This window comes from Myxocyprinus asiaticus, chromosome 19 (assembly GCF_019703515.2).
Source record: "Myxocyprinus asiaticus isolate MX2 ecotype Aquarium Trade chromosome 19, UBuf_Myxa_2, whole genome shotgun sequence".
NCBI lineage: Eukaryota > Metazoa > Chordata > Actinopteri > Cypriniformes > Catostomidae > Myxocyprinus > Myxocyprinus asiaticus.
Genome location: NC_059362.1, coordinates 48370968 through 48391288, shown reverse-complemented (window position 1 = coordinate 48391288; position 20321 = coordinate 48370968). Strand labels below are relative to the sequence as shown.

General features: G+C 41.2%; 1 protein-coding gene across 2 annotated transcripts in view; it reads left to right on the top strand.

Moving 5' to 3' along the window:
• Positions 1-20321, top strand: part of LOC127410060 (1-phosphatidylinositol 4,5-bisphosphate phosphodiesterase beta-1-like) — a 37452-nt gene that overhangs the window by 15829 nt on the left and 1302 nt on the right. The window contains exon 6 of one of the 2 annotated variants that reach the window (XM_051645087.1): positions 11138-11995. The exons of the other annotated variant lie outside the window; for it this stretch is intronic. Within the exon in view, the coding sequence (XP_051501047.1) occupies positions 11138-11224 (87 nt within the window). The 3' untranslated portion in view covers positions 11225-11995. Of the gene's footprint in view, positions 1-11137; positions 11996-20321 lie in introns of those variants that run through there. 2 annotated transcript variants of the gene reach the window in all.

Genomic DNA, 20321 nt, shown 5'->3' with positions numbered 1-20321 from the left:
ATATTCTTATTGCAAGCAATTTGATAGCATAGCGAAGCACTTCATTTGGAATGGTAAGCGTCCCAGATTGCATTTCAATAAATTACATAGGCCGATTGACAAATGTGGGCTAGGCCTACCCAAGATTTTGTTTTATTATTATGCGTTCGTCTCAGACATTTGGCTCATTGGATGCTTCCACATGAGAGAGCCCCTCCCTGGTTTTGTATTGAACAGGAAGTTCTTGCCCCTATTTCGTCATTGCAAAGTGTTTCTATCAAACTAACCGGAGAAGTTAAGTTACACCCTGTTATCTCACATTTGCACTCGGTATGGACAAAAGAGTCCAGAGTGTTTAATTCGGACATTTATTTAAATGTTGCCTTTAGCATATGGCTGATCCCTAAATTATGTATTGATAAGTCCCCTTTCTGTTGGTCAGAGTGGATTGTGAGGGGAGTTAATACACTCGGTGACCTATACGAGAGTGGAGTGTTGAGATCCTTTGAAAATATGATTCAACATTTTGGGATTCCCAGATCTCAGTTCTTTAGGTATTTACAGCTGCACCACCTGCTTTGTACTATTTTTGGGAGTAGTATACACCCCCCCCTAAGGCGGCAGATACTCTGGGAGAGGTGATTACTGCTTTTAGAAAAGGTCATGAGGCATCAGTGTATTACTCCCTGTTAATTCAGAGTCTGGGGGACGGAGCTTTAACTTCTCTCAAGAGATTATGGGAGAAACTTGGTATTGGAGGAGGGGGTGTGGGCTAGGATTCTAAAAAACATCAAGTCTGTATCTAGAGATGTAAGGGTGCATCTTATTTCATTTAAGATTTTACATTGATTCTATTGGACCCCCTCTAGATTGTATAGGCTTGGTTTTAAAGACACACCCACCTGCTGGCGATGCCAATCAGAAGATGGAGACACAACCCATTTTTTTTTTTTTTGGGGGGGTGGGGGTGTTAAGATCCAAGAATTTTGGTAGAAGATTCAGAGTTTTATGTGTGACGTTTTGGGCACTCAAATTTTACATTTTACAGACTCTGTATTTTGCGTGATGGGGCGGTCATAAATTTGGGGGATAAACATATAAAAAATTGGGTTCTGACCAGTATCATGATTGGCAGAAAAATTATTTTAAGGGGTCGGAAGTCGGATGGAGTGCCATCATTTCCGGAGTGGTGTGCGGAGATGGAGAGGGTGGCATCTTTAGAGGAGGTGGCAAATAGAAGGCTGGAGTTGGGGACTTGTTTGTTAGGAAATAGGGTAATTATTTTGCGTTTTTGGGGGACTCTCGGGGAAGGGATGGGGAGAGAGAAATTTAGTTTATGTACGTTTATTATATTTTCTTTTTTTGTTTTCTTTTGTGTGTGTGTGTGTGTGTGTGTGTATGTTAGTGCGTGTGTGTGTGTGTGTGTGTGTGTGGGCAGGTTTAAGTGGTTTATGAGGACTTTTTTTAGGTTATAAACTGGTAATTACAAGGGTATTATGCTATAAATGTGGTTTATGAGGACATTTCTAGTGTTCCCATAATTCAGATCACTTAAAAAACATATGTAGTCACATTATTATATGTGACCACAGTTGTGTTCCTTGGGGGTCAGGGTGGGGTTGGTGATTGGGGAGGGATATTAGTGGGGGTTAAATGTTGATTAGATGTGTATGTGCTGTCTTTTGCTCTGTTATGTATTTTTGAATCAATAAAAAAATTTAATCGGAAAGGATGTTTAGATATTTTGACTGAGAAACTAGATACAAATACTGATGAAGAAAAACTTTTGTTTGCAGTGAAGTGAATACAGCGACCTCATTCACAGCTGGATTTCTGTTAGTTTACATTTAGTTTCATGAAAACTCTTTGGCAGAGACTTCAGAGTGAAATAAATGAAACCAGGTCAGACTGATAGTGAGTTTTATTTGTGTTTGGACGCACATCAGCGATGGCTTTGGCAGAAACCAGGATGAGTTGAATCAACCAGGGTACAGCTGATATTCTGACCTGAGAAATGAGAGAACATGAGATGAGAGTTCTGACCCATTTTCACGTCTGGAGCGGCTCGTACTGGAAAGATATAAACGTGTTCTTCAGAGACCTCCCGAATGCTCGCTCAGCTCATGAAAGTGTTGAGAGAGAGAGTGAGAGAGAAAGAGAGAGAGATTGGATTTTATTGCTGGATCATATTGGACTATATTTTCACTGATTTGCATCAGTATCATTTGGACTTAAATTGCTTTTAAACAAACTTGGAATTTTGGAACAAACACAATGGAAATCTCACAGCATTTTAAGGACTCCACAGACCACACAAGAAACAAAACATCAGCCAACAGAGAAGCTACATGGAGTTTAATACATAAAATTAAACCAAACAAAGTGAGGCCTGCCTGCCTACCTGCTCAACAACAATCCAAGATTTTTTCTGGAGGTGCAAAGTGGAAGGTGTGAAAGCATCTAAGCCAAACAAAGGGCTGAATGGCACACTGAGAGGCCAATAGTCTGAGAATGGCTAATCCAATCACAAATTCTGTGATTGGATTAAACTCTGACCATCACATATTCTGACGATGTAACCAGCAAGACTGCAAGAAAGAAATTGAAAACTAAATTAATCAGAGAATTCCCAGAAACTCTCAGAGCAGATTTCATGGAAATAAATGACAGAAGAGTAAAAACAGACCTGCACTTTTATTCAGAGTACCCAAATGCCTGACACAGTTTTAAAGACCTAAAACTGGGTGGAAATAGAGCCATGAGACAACTATATCTGGACACTACACCAAAGTTCAACATCAACCTGTATCACAATGGCAATGCAATGGTCCAGGGCTCAGAGGACAGACTATTTTGAGAGAGACTTTGCTGAACTAAAAGTCCTAGCTGAGAAGGAAAAGTCTTTTATCCCCCAACAACAGCAGCAGAGGAGGTCACAGCTTCACCGTCATGCACACAAACCGCCCCTCTCTCCCCCCACACACCAAGACCAACAGTTTTTATTCAGTGCATTCAGGAGTGCCTTTCCCAACTGGAAATGGAAATCACCGACTTCAAAGAAAGCAAACTCCAAGAAACTGACACTTCTCAACATCTAAGAGAGGAGTTAAAAGCTTTTAAAGAAGAATACAGCACCAACAATAGGACTGCTGGAGATGAAAATAAAAAATCTCCTAAAAGACAACAATAATTTGAATGAAAAAGTGTCTGAACTGAGAAAAGACCTGATGGAAAAAGACACTCTTATTCATAGCATTAAAGAAAAACTTGAAAACGTAAGCAGAACCACTGATAAAGTGCATTTCAGTTGCTCATCCACAGACTCACAGACAGAAAATGAGCAACCAGCTACAGAAAACAGTCAGGAGACCAGTGACAGCACTGTCACACAGCCAGCTCAGCGCAGTCCTCCTCAAACACAAAACCGTCAAACCCCTCACCACACCCCAAAGCACTCTCGGAAATCTCAAGTACAGAAACTACAACCACCAAAAACAGCAATTCTTATAGACTCAAATGGTAAGTTCTTGCACCACCAAAAGTTCTTCCCTAAACACATGGTTGGCAAATTCTGGTGCCCCACAATAAACAGCGCACTCCAAATCCTCTGTCAGTCCACTCTGTACAACTTACAGAACATCATCATCCACACAGGAACCAACGACCTCTATAATCAGAGGGAAAGAGTTGCAGACTGTGTCGAAAGAGTGGCTAAGAAGGCTTGCAGGGAATTCCCGCAGGCCAACATCACCATTTCAACCCTGCTACACAGGAAGGACTACCTGCTATCAATAGCATCAACCAGAGGATAACAACTGCATGTTCCACCCTTACGGCCATCAACGTTGCCCACCACCCAAGTCTAACGACTGAGGATTTATATGACCATGTGCACCTAAGCCAGGAGAGTATAAGAGTCTTCACTAAAAACCTAAAAGATTCATCACTCGGCTGAAATTTCCAGTCTGCACCCTCGCAACATCGCCGTACAAGTTCCAACACTCATCGCAGTAACCAGCATTCAGCTACACAGAGGGGCCCACAAACCAGACACACTCCAGTAAGAAGAGAGACCAACCAGACCACAACACACTTAAGCCCAACCAAACACCTCTCAGCCAGCTCCAGTCAACCTACAAACATTGACCCTCACACACAACAATAGGAGTCACCTGACAGAACAGCATTCCCACATTCACAGCAGCTCACTTATGCTGACATAGTGAAGGGCAAAATATACACTGACTCCTCAGACATTACAGAGGTGAGACATCTTCTACATCTCATCTGTAGAATACTGGGGTAAGCCATCTGGACCACCAAAACACCTCACTTTATTTCACAATGACTTCTTTCACTATACGCTCTTGGAATATTCAAGGCCTCTACTCCACAATCTTAGGGGCCAAGATTATAAAAACAGAGTTTCTGAAAAACATTTATAACCAGGACATCATTATTCTGCAAGAAACATGGTGCAGATCAGACGTGGACAGTCACTACCCTTTAGGATACAGGGAAATTGTATTGCCATCACTTAAAAACTGTAACGTGAAACACGGAAGAGACTCTGGTGGGGTCATCATGTGGTACAAAGAGACTTTAAAAAACAAGCTATCAATCAAGAAAGAAGACTCAACACATGTTTGGCTTAAACTCAAATAAGGCATCATAGACTGTGAAAAGGACTGTTTCATTTTGACACCTTTCACCCCTGATCATTTTGATCAACAGAAACCAGCCAATTCCAGGCCCAGGGAATGTGATGTTATGTGGGGACCTAAATGCAAGGACAGGTTCAGAATCGGACATGGGAATAACCACATACTGAAATCCAACACACATCTAACCCCCACCACTACAACACGGAACAATCCGGACAGTACAGTCAACGAAAACGGTAAGGAGTTAGTGTGTCTCTGTCGAGGCCTGGGTCTGTATATGCTTAATGGTAGGATCTGAGGGGACTCTTAAGGTTGATTCACATACTGCTCAGCTCTTGGGGCTAGTGTAGTCGACTTCGCCATTACAGACATGGACCCCTCCTACATACGTGCATTCACTGTCAGACCACAGTCTTCCTTATCAGACCACTGTCAAATTAATGTGTTCCTAAAGAAAATCCAACACCATAGAACAGACCAAGGGCCCAGCAACCTGTTCAAACTAAACCCAACATACAAATGGTCCCCAAAATATGAGTCCGAATTCTTTAGTGCAATTAGCTCCAAAGAAATGTCCAACCTAATCAATGATTTCAATTTATGGCTAACAAGATTGACGTTAATTAAGCAGTACAACAAATAAATGATATTTATCAAAGGTGATCAAAGCGAACCTACTCTGTACAAACAAGAAAACTAAACTAAAAACTGGGGATGAAATTTGGTTTGATAAAGAATGTAAAATTAAAGAAAACTACTCAGACAGCTCTCTAACCAAAAACACAGAGAGCCACACAAAGCTGAAACCAGACAAAATTATTGTGAAGCACTCAGGGATTATAAAAATACAATACACCACAAAAAGCAACAACACCTAAACCACACTCTTAATGAAATTGAAGACTCAATAAACAATAATCAATTCTGGGAAAAATGGAACACTCTGAATAAACAACACAGCCAGGACATCTAGATGGCGCAGCGGATGGCCGCCTCGGTTTGTTGGTGCCCTTTTTTTTGTCTTGTTTTGTTTGTAATTACAGAGTTTTGTCAGAATACCGGGAGCTCTTTCACTAGAAAAAAGCTCATGAACATCAGGGTCACAACTCCTGCAGATTTATTCCCTACTTTCATCGCCACATCTGTGGAATTACTGGACATTCTGGTCAAAGGTGCCATCACCTTAGCACATTCAGCGAAAAGCCGGAGGAGAGGAAAACGTGACGCGCGCTTGTGCGTCTCCGCCGATGCGGATCTCACACACCATTGCCAGGAATATTCCTCTACATTCACTGAGCAACAAACTGGATGAACTTCAGCTCTTGGTGGGGAAAAACAGAGACTTTTCTTCATCTTCCGTTTTGTGTTTCACAGAAACTTGGCTGTGTGGACTGATACTGGACTCTGCACTGCAGCTGGCAGGCTTCCAACTCTTCAGAGCAGATCACCACATGGAACTCTCAGGCAAGACAAAAGGTGGAGGAATCTGTTTTTACACTAACCGTGGCTGGTGCAATGATGTGACATTGATCCAACTGTTCTCCTGATCTGGAATATTTTATCACAAACTGTAAACCCTTCTACTCCCCCCGTGAGTTCGTCTCATTCATACTGGTTAGTGTTTACATTCCACCGCAGGCCAACGTGCAGGATGCGCAGCACGTGCTCGCCGACCAGATACTGTGTGTGGAGCGGACAAACCCGGACTCCTTAGTTATTGTCCTCGGCGACTTTAACAAAGGTAACCTCACTCATGAACTCCCCAAATACAGACAGTTTATTAAATGCCTGACCAGAGAGGAGAACATTCTGGATCACTGTTACACTTCATCACGCCGTCCCCACGCTGCACTGGGTCACTCTGACCACGTCATGGTCCACCTGATTCCTGCATACAGGCAGAAATTAAAACTATCTAAACCTGTTGTGAGACTGTGAGGACATCAAAGCAGTGGACCAGTGGGGCTGTGGAGGATCTGCAGGCATGCTTGGACTGTACTGATTGGGATGTATTCAGGACTGCTACCAACACTCTGGATGAGTACACAGAGGCTGTGACATCATACATCAGCTTCTGTGAGGACTGCTGTGTACCATCACGCACAAGGGTGAGTTACAACAATGACAAACCCTGGTTCACAGCCAAACTCAGACAGCTAAGTTTAGAGAAAGAAGAAGCGTTTAGGCGTGGGGACAGAGACAGGTTCAGAAAGTCAAAGTACAGGTTTAGTAAGGCGGTGAGAAATGCCAAACAGCTGTACTCTGAGAAACTACAACAGCAGTTCTCAGCCAACGACTCTCCTTCTGTCTGGAAAGGGTTCAGACAGATTACAAACTGCAAGACTAAGGCTCCCACTCCACTAACAACTTGCACCTGGCCAACAGCTTGAATGAGTTTTACTGTCACTTTGAAAGACAATGGGACATTCCTGACACCATCCCCCGTGACACCATCGATCAGCTCCAGCCCACCCAGCTCCAGCCCTGCTCCATCTCCCCCATCACAGCAGGGGCCTGGTCCTCTCCACAGCTCCTTACCTCAGAGGCCCTCTCCTCCCCCACCACAGTGACGACTCTCTTCATCATGGAGAGAGACATAAACAGACCATTCAAGAGACGGAACCCCCGCAAAGCAGCAGGGCCAGACTCTGTCTCTCCATCCACCTTGAAGCACTGTGCTGATCAGCTGTCTCCAGTGTTCACAGACATCTTTAACACCTTACTGGAGACATGCCATGTGCCAGCCTGCTTCAAGACCTCCACCATCATCCCCGTCCCCAAAATAACAAGGAGCACAGGACTTAATGACTTCAGACCTGTTGCCCTGACCTCTGTGGTAATGAAGTCATTTGAGCGCCTTGTGCTGACCCACCTCAAAGCCATCCCTGATCCTCTCCTGGATCCCCTGCAGTTCACTTACAGAGCTAACAGGTCAGTAGACGATGCAGTTAACATGGCCCTCCACTTCACCCTCCAGGACCTGGACTCCTCAGGAACTTATGCCAGGATCTTGTTTATGGATTTTAGCTCCACCTTCAAACACCATCATCCCGGCTCTGCTGCAGGACAAGCTCTCCCAGCTGAGTGTGCCTGACTCCATGTGCAGGTGGATCACAGACTTCCTGACTGATAGGAGGCAGCACGTGAGGCAAGGAAAACATGTCTCTGACTCCCGGACCATCAGCACTGGTTCTCCTCAAGGCTGTGTGTTCTTTCCCCTCTACTTTTCTCCCTGTACACTAACAGCTGCACCTCCAGTCACGAGTCTGTCAAGCTCCTGAAGTTTGCAGATGACACCACCCTCATTGGGCTCATCTCTGGTGGGGATGAGTCCGCCTACAGGTGGGAGATTGATCATCTGGTGACCTGGTGCAGTTAGAACAACTTGGAGCTCAATGCTGTGAAGACAGTGGAGATGGTCATAGATTTCAGAAAGAACCCAGGCCCACCCACCCCCATCATCCTATGTGACTCTCCAGTTGACACTGTGGAGTCCTTCCGCTTCCTGGGAACTATCATCTCCCAGGACCTCAAGTGGGAGCTGAACATCAGGTCTCTAATTAAAAAAGTACAGCAGAGGATGTACTTCCTGCGACAGCTGAAGAAGTTCAACCTGCCAAAGACAATGATGGTGCAATTCTACACCTCCTTCATTGAGTCCATCTTCACCTCCTCCATCACCATCTGGTACACTGCTGCCACTGCCAAGGACAAAAGGAGACTGCAGTGTGTCATTCGTTCTGCTGAGAAGGTGATTGGCTGCAATCTGCCATCTCCCCAGGACCTGTATGCCTCCAGGACCCTGAGGTGGGCAGAAAAGACTGTGGCTGACCCCTCCCACTCAGGACACAATCTCTTTGAACACTCCCCTCCGGCAGGAGGCTACGGTCCATTAGGATCAAAACCTCACGCCACAGGAACAGTTTCTTCCCGTCTTGAGCTGGCCTCATAAACAAGGCCTAGGACCCCCCTCACACTGTCTCTTATCCCACCTCCATAGACACTATACGTTATATTAACATAGATTCCACATCTGTCTTGTGTCAACATAAAGAACATTTATCTGGTCTATTGCACTTTTTATTATACTCAAACTGTGAACTTTTCTGTGAACTGTGAACAACTGTGGACAGTGAACATTTGCACATTCTATGGTTCATATTCTGCACATATTTTGCACATCCCTGCACAACTGCACATATTTTGTACAACTGTACAGCTCCTTTATTAAAACCAGTCAGTTTACTTTTCCTCTATATATTGTATCTTAAATATAGTTTATTATTTATCTTACTATGTTTATTGTTTATTGCTACTGTATGCATCAAACACCAAAGCAAATTCCTTGTATATGAAAACTTACTTGGCAGTAAAGTCAGTTCTGATTCTGAAAATGGAGAATTATGGAAAGGCTATTTTAAAACTTATTCAAAGAAATTTCTCCAGAAAATCTCACACCTGACCAGAAAAACATGCAAAATAAGCTGAGTCAATTGGAATCTACTATAAAAAAATAACCAAAACCCTTTAAACTGTCAGATTAGCAGAGAAGAATTGACAGAAACTAAGGGGCCGTTTACACAACAATGTTTTCAACTATAAACGGAAAACTTTTTATGCGTCTTGGCTGTTCGTTTAAACAACAACGGCATTTTGGGGCCTGAAAACACGAACTTTTGAAAACGAGTTTCAAAGTGCAAGTTTTTGAAAACGATGCCGTTATCGTCTCCGCGTAAATATACAAAAACGTGAATTTGTGAAAACAATGACATCATGTGCACGCGTATTACGTGTTATATAAAGAATGATGGATTGATAGGCATCGATTTGAGATGTAAAATTATCAATATATTACTGGTATCTGTGCAAATAACAATAAACAATTTATTCATTTGGAGTGTTTTGTATGGAGTGTGAACATTGTACAGTAGGCAGAACCTGCAATTTGAAAATCTTGAAATTAATGTATGGATTCAGATGGGAAAAATGAATTTGTATTTTAAATGTGATTTATTTATTTACTTTTATTTGATATACCTTTACCCTGCAATTCATTCACCCACTGCTTATGTATATAGCCTATAGACAGAGATGTGATGCCATGTATAGTATTCATTGATATGCTTAGAATATGAAAACATAAGGCAGTGAAAATGCATGTTAGATCCAGTGTACACAAGACCTCTCTCTCCATCAGAAGATATCCATATATCAGAGTTCTGTCTGATACCCAAAACCAGTCGACATCAACAGGTTGTTATGTTAACTTACTCTCCTACCAGCCCAAGAGTCAGCAGGGGGAATACAGAAGAAGGCAGGAGACGAAGTGATGGTAAAAATCAGCAGAGTTTATTGAATAATCTTGAGAGTTCAGTCTATAGGCATGCACGCGAGTACTTCAAAACAACGCCCAAGACATTCAAAACTACAATGGCGGACTACAGGACTGTGTTTGTGCTGCTCAAGATTTTGAGTTTATTGACGCTTCACCAGCAAAGTGTAGATTTACTGCATCACTACTACGACCAGCGATCGCCATCTTCATTGTTTATATTCACCACTCTGTGGAAGAATGCTTATGTGCGCAGGCGCGTAGTGTTTCTTTACAAAGTGACATCGCCAACTACTGGCCTGGCATGCATTATACAGCGTTTTTAGTCATTTTCACTGATCCGTGTGAACAGGGATCGTTTTGACAACGTTGTCGTCTGTACGTGAAACTTTTCAAAAACGCAAAGGAAAAACCTTCCTGTTTTTAGAACATTGGTGTCGTGTAAATGTACCCTAAAATCCAGAAAGGCATGTGGTTTAGACAACATTAGAACAGAAATGCTGAAACACAGCCCTGCAGTAATGCAGGAGGCCTTGTTAAAACTGTTCAATCTGGTTCTGCAAACTGGCCATTTTCCTGATACCTGGAGTATGGGCTTAATGCACCCATTATATAAGAGTGGAGACAAATTCGACCCCAATAACTACTGAGGCATTTGTGTGAGCAGTAATCTGGGGAAGACTTTCTGTTGTATCCTGAATGCCCAGATACAGGCCTTCCTTATCAAGCACAATGTCTTGAGTAAGAGTCAGATTGGATTCCTACCAAACCACCGCACCACCGACCACATTCACACGCTACACATGATAGTCAACCAGCACGTTCATCAAAAAAGCAAAGGCAAAATTTATGCATGTTTTGTTGATTTTAAAAAAAGCATTTGATTCCATTTGGCATGATGGTCTATATTATAAAATTCTGCAATCCGGCATTGGGGGTAAAATGTACGACACTATCAAATCTATGTATTCGGACAACAGGTGCGGAGTTAAAATTGGCAATAAAAGAACAGAATTCTTCACTCAAGGGCGTGGCGTGAGACAGGACTGCAGTTTGAGTCCAACTCTGTTCATCTTTTACATTAATGAGTTAGCAGTGCTACTGGAACAATCTGCAACACCTGGTCTTACTCGAAATAATTCTGAAGTTCTTCTCTATGCAGATGATCTGGTGCTGCTGTCAGCTACTGCACAAGGACTACAGCAGCACCTGGACCTGCTGCAGAACTACTGTCAGAACTGGGCCATGACAGTCCATCTGAAAAAAACTAAAATTATGATCTTCTAGAAAAAAGCCAGATTACAGGAAACCAGATACACATTCACTCATAGAACACACTCTACACTACGACTACCTCGGTCTTAAAATCAGTGCTTCAGGGGGTTTTGTTCTGGCAGTGAATGCACTAAAAGAGAAAGCTAGAAGAGCATTCTATGCTATTAAGGGCAAATTTACCCAAATAGACATTCCTGTAACAATTTGGAGTAAAATCTTTGATAGTATTATTATGCCTATTGCTCTGTACAGATGTGAGGTTTGGGGTCCACTCTGTCTGACAGATTACTCTAGATGGGACAAACACCCCATAGAATCCCTGCATGCAGAATTCTGTAGAAACATTCGAAGAGTTCAGAGAAGAACACCTACTAATGCATGCTGGGCCGAACTAGGCAGATACCCCCTAATTATACATATTGAATACAAAAGACAGACACAGACAAACATGAACGAGTCTGTGCTCACTGTGACAGAGACACACTTTCTCCTTCACTGGGAGAAACTGAACTCTCAAACCTCATGCCACAGTTCTCCAGTTCAGCAGAAACAGATCAAATGCAGGTGTTACTGGGGGAGGACAATCATTCATCAGTTGCAGCTAAATTCAGAAACCAATCACTGCCTTAATGTTCTTCAGTCACAGTATTTTTATTTTTTTATGTTCATAATGTCTTGTTAAATGCTTATTTTATATTATATTGTATAGTGTATATTGTTATTATAGTTTTTATTTTATTCATTACCTGGCACCTTATTTGAATTTAATTTCTATTGTTATTTGTTACTGTTTTATTATTATTATTTGTCTTGTCATTATCTATTAATGCTTTGGTAATATTGTATGTAAACACAATCATGCTAATAAAGTACTTTAAATTGAAATTGATTGAAATTGAAATAGAGAGAGAGAGAGAGAGAGAGAGAGAGAGAGAGATTTAGGATGCTAGTTGATAGCTAGTTTAGCTTCCTTGATGAGGCAAAACAAAAAACAGCTTAAACCAGCCCAAGGTGGTTAACTGGACTCAAAGCCTGGTTATGCTGGTTAGTCTGGTCTTTTTTGATTGTTTTAGAGTGATTTTGGATACTTGTCAGCTGTCCAAGTTGAGAGATGAGCTAAACCAGCTAGAACCAGCAGATCATCTGATTTTTTTCATCAGTGAACTTTTAGCAGCGGCCTGTAAACTAGTTTTCTATGTTTGAGGTTTGAATCGTCCGCTGTTAGCTCAAGAAATGTGTTGAAAGTGATGAACGCAGTCGATTGTTTTCACACCTCAGTGTGTGTGTGCACGCGTGTGTTAGTGTCCTGCTAATGTTTCAATTAAAACACTCTGCAGGATTCTCACACGTGCAGCGCACCGGTTAGCTAATGAACACTGACTTTCATATTCAGTTTGGAAGAAGAAAAAGTGTTAAATAAGTGACAGTTTGTGATTCGGTCACATTAGCTGCAATGAGGATATAAAGGGGAGAGTGAGGTAAAAGGCTCCTTTGATTGAATTATATTGCAATGTGGCAATACAGGTCATCAAATTATTATCACTCATTATTATTTTCATAAACACATTGGTTTGGAGCACATATAGTTTTACAGTTTATCACATTTCCATCATTTCGATGACGTGTTGCACAGACAGACGACTGTGTGAACTATCAATTAATGAGAGATCAGGCGCTAAAATGGACAGTCTTCAACTCACAACCACAAACTTTACACAAAGTGCCAATTTGTCCAGGAGAGAGACAAATAGAACAGAAAACAGCTGGAAAAAAACAGTCTGCACTTTTATTGCTGCTTCAACTTTCATTGGACCAAAACTGCATCTTGCTTCATCTTGGCAAGATAATAAAAACTCTCTTTCTTGTCAGAGAAAATGTTCTCTTTCTTTACGGTGTATATTTAATACTGTAGACACGCAGGTCTCGCATTCAACAGGACTTATGAAATATCACCGTTGGAAATAAATAAATAAAAGTATCATATGAGGTTATGCAGGTACATATATATGGAGGTATATATGGTGACATGAAAATACTGCATTATCACATTCTCTGTGAAGTTAGAAGCAGATTTTACTATTGTCCCTTTAACCCTTAAATACATGGTAATTTTCCCAAACACTCTTACATATTCAGGTCTTTAGAGACCCAGTACTTACAGTTGAAGTCAGAAGTTTACATACACTAAGTTAACTGTGCCTTTAGGCAGCGTGGAAAATTTCAGAAAATGATGTCAAGCCTTTGGACAATTAGCCAATTAGCTTCTGATAGGAGGTGTACTGAATTGGAGGTGTACCTGTGGATGTATTTTAAGGCCTACCTTCAAACTCAGTGCCTCTTTGCTTGACATCATGGGAAAATCAAAAGAAATCAGCCAAGACCTCAGAAAAATAATTGTGGACCTCCACAAGTCCGGTTCATCCTTGGGAGCAATTTCCAAACACCTGAAGGTACCACGTTCATCTGTACAAACAATAGTACGCAAGTATAAACACCATGGGACCACACAGCCATCATACCACTCAGGAAGGAGACGCATTCTGTCTCATAGAGATGAACGTAGTTTGGTGTGAAAAGTGCAAATCAATCCCAGAACAACAGCAAAGGACCTTGTGAAGATGCTGGAGGAAACATTACACTTATTCTGACATTTCACATTCTTAAAATAAAGTAGTGATCTTAACTGACCTAAGACAGGGAATGTTTTCTATTATTAAATGTCAGGAATTGTGGAAAAACTGAGTTTTAATGTATTTAGCTAAAGTGTATGTAAACTTCTGATTTCAACTGTATATATGTACAAAATGCCCAGATAATGTCAAAAGTAAAAAAATATTTTCAAGACAATTAGAAAACAATACAAATATATTAGATGTTGTTTCTTCATTACATACAGACACACACACTCATGCAGCAGATTGTGGCTCCATAAGATCCGTCATGTTGGTTCTGTTCCAGTGACACACGCTGGCACTCACGTCAGTTGGATTTCGCAGCGTTCAACATTTCCAGAGCGGAGAATCAACCTTTCGGTCTCGTTGTGTCTATTCCTCTGTTTGAAGTCAGCGACTCGTCATTAATAATTTACACAACTCTTCTGATTCTCACCGGGGAAGTTTTGTCACTCGATAAAAACCAGAAGAGTCCAAACACACCCTGTTGTTTACCACCAGCACTGTGTGTACAAACAAATCAACAGTATCTTTGTCTTGTTTTACTGTAAAAAATATATCTAAATATCCTAAAAACAAGATACTAAGATAAGACTTTATATATATAGCTTAAATTAAGTTTAATATAATAAACTGTAGTGTGGTTTATGCTCACAAGTTAAGGATGTTTAGATATTTAATTGATATTTTTAGATTCAAATCAGTAATATATGGGTGTTTCTTCAACTTCAGGCACTTTTAACACTGTGGATTTCTAGAACTCATTTTCACACTGTCACTAGTTTATTAAATTGGTCTACTAACAATGTCCAAGAGTGTGTGTACATGAATCACAGGAGATTTATGTCATTTTTATCATGAAATTTCCCACCAAAGTGTCATTTCCAGCACATCTCAAATTCTGTATTGTGTTTATTAAATGCTCGAAGTGGAATGAAATCAGTGTCGTTACTCCTTCCTGAGAGTTTCTCTGTCTGTTCAGAGTTCCTGAATTAAAAAATCATATAAATAATTTTCAAAAAATAAATACTGAAATGGTTTGCTTATTTTGATGATCATAGTTTTAATAATTAGTATTTATATAATGTACTGTCATAGTTTAATACTGAAAGTCTGGGTTTGGGACAAAACTAAAACAGTCAAATCTAGACATAAAAGACATTTTAAAGTACCAAAAATAAATGATGACGGCCTGGTAAAAAGTTTCCAAGTCAGATTTAATGAGACCTTCATATAACAAAAAGAAAAAGGTGATATCTGTTTATATTAATAAAAATCAAGCCCTTGGGACATGAAAGTGGCCAAAGTTTAAGAAACATTGTAATAGTGATGCTGGACTGTAAACAAAACACATATCTCTTCATGTCTTTAGATTATTTACTTATTTGCAAAGTTGTCCAACATTTACGTTTATGCATTTGTTAGACACTTTATCCAGATCAGACTTTGGCTGTACATTTCACATGTATGTGTTTTGCCTGGGAATTGAACCTTTGGATGAGCTACAGGAATAATGAAATGTGTGGATCAGCACCAGCATCTATCACTCTTAATCCTTCAGTTCAACTGCATCTGTTTGATGATTATTTCCATGATTCATGTGACCAAAGCATGTATAGTTCACAGAACTATGTGAAACAGGAACATTTCAGCTAAAGTCATGAATTCACTAGCTGCTCCATGTCGATTTTATAAGCGGAGCAGATTGAGGTCAGATGTTGAAGAAGGTCACTCTTGTCTCTCAGTATTTTAAGAGCGCTGAGAGTTGGACATGAGTGTGGTTTGTTGACAGATGACGAGTCTTTTGAGGAAAGACAGATTTAACGAGTGTCTCACTCGGGACGGAGCAGAACTAGAATGGGTCGTGCTTTAATGTCTCAGAGTCTCTGTTGGTGAGTTAATTCTATGTCGCTGAGGGCTGTCTCATGAATAAACCACTCCAGATTCTTGTGCTTAAAGACATGTTTGATATGTCTGAATGTATATTGATATTAAATTGACGATCACATTCACTGATTGATGCAGTCGGAGCGACAGTTCTGTCTGTCTGATCAGAGCAACTGTGAATGTTGAGACTCATTTGGACTGAAGGAGATGTGCACTCTCTTTAGGGTTCTTGCAATATAGACCATTTCAAGGACTGTTCGTTGGTGACGTCATTGTTCCATGAACATTTCCTGCTTGTAAAAACTAAAAGAGACTATTTAGCAGAGATGGGCCACTTCTATTAAAGGTCAACCAGCCTTACAGGTAAAATAGCCAATCACCTTTTAGATACAGAAATCGCCTGTCAATCAACTCGAGAACACGCATGCGCATTAGCTATACAAGATGGTATAATTGCGTTTATAACGTAATCTGAGGTAAAGAAACACAATTTATTATACCGGTTGTGACAGAACGACATGCCCTTCCTGTGGATCATCGTCTCCTCGCATAATGGGGCTCACGTGATCCCAATGAAGAGCCTCATCACCGCTGTCTTTAAACACCGAGCGTGCCTCTCCTCAGGAGAACTGTCCAGGAACAGAGCAGGGAGGGTCCGGTGCGAGTTAGATGCGTCGCCGGACCCGGAAACCCGGTGCGAGTTGGAGCACGCGACGTGGCCTACGTGCCAGGATGCCGGGCCACTATTCCCTTCAAGTGCCGAGGCCCAGGGAAGCCGGACCGTTGAGTGAAGCTGCACAGTGTTGTCAGATTTGACTGCTTATTTGAAATATGTTCTTTTATCATAATCTTGACCAACCGTTTTGGAGATTTTGGTCTTTCCCCATTCAAGTAGATAGAAGCCGCATTTTCATGCCACTTGTTTACATGGAAAAATAGTTGCCCAAACTGCCCAAGAACGTTCCAAAAATGGCCGCCGAGTGAACTGACTTTGAAAAAGAGACTTTGTTGAAAGGATCCGGAAATACATCTGGACCGTTCTAATTCCGTTGTTCCTTTTACATTCTTGAAATGGTCTTTACTGCAGTCCTGATACCCGAGATGTTTACTATTAAAACAGGATGTTCAAGCGAGACATATCATGGGCCAATCGCCTTTCATTACATCACAGCTGTGAACTCTGATCTCTCATCAGTTGCGGGTGGATGTTCTCGTTCTGGACAGCATTTTACTGGATAAACCTTTGCACACTGCAGACAACATGAAGAAAAATACATTTTAAATGTGTGCATGTGCTAAAAGTGTATCTTGTAATATTTAAAGAGCCATTATGAATTACCATCACTAGCATATAGACGTTAACCTAAAAACTAACCAACATGAACTAAAAACCACAAAACTAAAAATTTGAGTCTTTACACCAAAGCAAAGGGAGATAAACTAAATCTGTCGGCAGGCTTTTCCCTGCCTCTCTAGGGCTGGGGAGGGGAACGAGGGGAGGAAAAAAAAAGAGAAGAGGGAAAGGACAAAGCAGAGTGACAGCGAGAGAGAGGAGAGAGAGGAATAACCTGATTCGCCGGTGCCCAGATACGCTGTCGCCCGGCCCTCAGCCACTCCCCAACCTCTGGAGGATGACAGCTCACTCCTCCTCCCCCGGTGGACAGTAGTAGGTCCTCCGCCCCGGGCAGACGGTCACGCTCCTCCCCCTCTTTTCTCTCTTTTCTTTTTTTTTCTCTATTCTTTTTTTTCTGGGGGGGAAAGGGCAGCGTGCCTCAGTTCCTCGTTGGCCGGCAGTGACGTCTCCGTCCCCGGGCGGACGGCCGCGGCTGCTCCTTGGTTGGCTGGTAGTGGTGAGGACTCCACGACAGAGCATCCCTCCTCCTTCCTGGGTTTTGGCACCAATGTAACAAGGTTAAGGTTGGGAAAGGAGGAGGCGTGAACCGGCTGAACCGTCAAAATAATATTTAATGCAAACAAAAAGAGACACAACACAAACACACATGGCAGTGGCATGTGGCTCTCTCTTTCTCTCGAACTGCCGCATCCCGCTGCACTTATCCCTCTCCTCGGCTGATTAGCCCAATTGGGGCCCGGGCGTGTGTCGTCACAAGTTTATTTTTTTAGTATTCACTTTTATTTGTTAAATATAATATAAAGTCACTAAAAGGATAATAAATATTACCGCTTATTTGTATCACATACAGTAAACAGTGTTGGGTAGATTACTTCTGAATTGTAATCTGGTACTGATTACAAATTACGCATCTACAGTTGTGATCAGTAATGTAATCTTTTAGACACATTTTAGGTGTAATCTAATCTGATTACTTAATGCATGTTTTGACAAAAATATAATTTTAAGTGTGTTAAGTACCAAGTCCTTTTCACATCAGTAAACATGATATCAAACACAAATTGATTTGATATTGTTTCATGTTGAAATCATGAAATGTTGAATTTTTTTGAATTTTCAACAAAAATAACTACATTGTGATATATACTGTTACAGTGGTGTAAAATGACCTTATATATTATCATGTAAGATTCTAGTATGTCCGCCAATCACTGCTGGTGACTTTTAATTACCTTCAGCTGACACACTGAGTGCAGGTGATAAAGACATGACACACACTTACTTCTGAGATGATTGACAGAGTCACAGCGCAGCATCAAACACAGCCGGTCAGTTTGGCAAACAGTCACCGCAGGTCGAGATGCCATTTTAATTCAAGCTCTTTGTTTTGTGTCCAGCAGGGGTGAGCAGCAGATGTCTTTCCCTAAGTAGGGCATGCTTTGTACGCTTTGTCACTTGCTCGCCGCCTGTAACCATCTGCTCGTGTCATGTGAATGTAGAAGATTCACCTTGAGACTGAAGCTCTGTGGAGAAGATAATGAAGCAAACGCTCAACAAGCTTTCAAATACACTGTGTGGCCAAAAGTATGTGATCACAGCTGTCTAATGAACGAGTTTGACCCCTTAATTCCTGTGAAGACGAATCTTGATACACAATACTGTGACACTCTAGAGACATTGTGTGCTTCAACCGTTCCATCAACAGCTCTTTCTGTTTCGACATGACAGTGAGATCCTAAAATAATTATTTACTGAGTCTGATGTGGAAGAACTTGACCTGAACAAAGTCTAGAACTGAGATTAATCAGAATCGTCACCCAATATGAGAGTCTGACCTCACTGATGAGAGCAAATCACCATTCAACATCTCGTGGAAACATCGACCACAAGAGTGAAAGCTGTCACAGCAGCAAACATTTATAGCACGACTCATTTTAACGTTTGCATTACATAATCAACTACATTTACACATGTTTGAGTGTGATTAAATTGTGCAGTAGCTCGACTGATAGAGCGTTGCACTTGTGATGTAAAGGAGCGGGGTACGAGTCCTGAAGAGCACGCGAGTCCACACGTGAACTGAAAGTGTTATAGAAGCACCACAGAATGACATGGTTGTGTTTTTCATCTCACATTTGCTTTTTCTGACTCTATCGGTTAGGTTTAGGTTTAAGGTTTAGTGTCGGGAGGTAAACTCGTTAGAACATTAACCTTAAAAAGCCTCATCTGTTTGGGAGAATATTTAACTCTCTTTTAGTGCCACACAGTGGACATTTCACCTTGAAACTGCCGTGATATCCCTAAGGAACCACGGTATGTCACTGCAAAAATGTTGCCACAGTCACATATTTTTATAATCTTTGTTGTTGAAGCTCTTTTCACACACAAGTTTCCCTTTTACCTCTTTGCCTTGACATCAGACCAGTATATGACAGTATTAAAACTGTACTGGGCCGTTAATCAATGCTAGTAAAGATCAGAGAGTTTGTCAGATCAAGTACGAGTGCGTCACAATTAATCTCTGGTGCTTTCTTTAATTACAAGTGTCCCTGGAGAGCGAGCAGGGTAGTTAAACAGTCAAATAAGCATTACAGCAATTATTGGGTCACAATGAATACAATTCCCACATCTTTAATCATGAGGGGAGTCTTTGCCTGAGAGAAAAACACAATATTCAACTGTCTTATCACTGAGTGAGACAAAAGAGACGATATTTGATGTTTTAGTGGTTTATAACACTGTATCGACAGCAGACGCATCAAAACTACAGCACTGCTGTTATAGTGAGTGTCGCTGTTTACACCGGAAGTGACCGACACACCACTGAGAGACTCCACACACTTTATTGTTCCTGAACATTTTAAGTAAAATTATTTCATTTACAAATACTGTATTAGTGGATATATATTTGATTTATCATGTATTTAACCTCCTGAGACTCTAGCATGACTGCTGTGTGCATTTTTTATTCCCCTTTTTGATTTGTAGCTCCTAAGAAACAGGCAAAAAAAAAAAAAAAACTTACCTAACCCTTGACCAAATAGTTTCCTATAAATGTATGTCCTCATATGTGGACAGTGAGACTAATTTGTGAAATTCTAAATAATACCAAGCTATAGAAAGTCAGATTTATTAAATCGAATAGTTCATTATGTTTC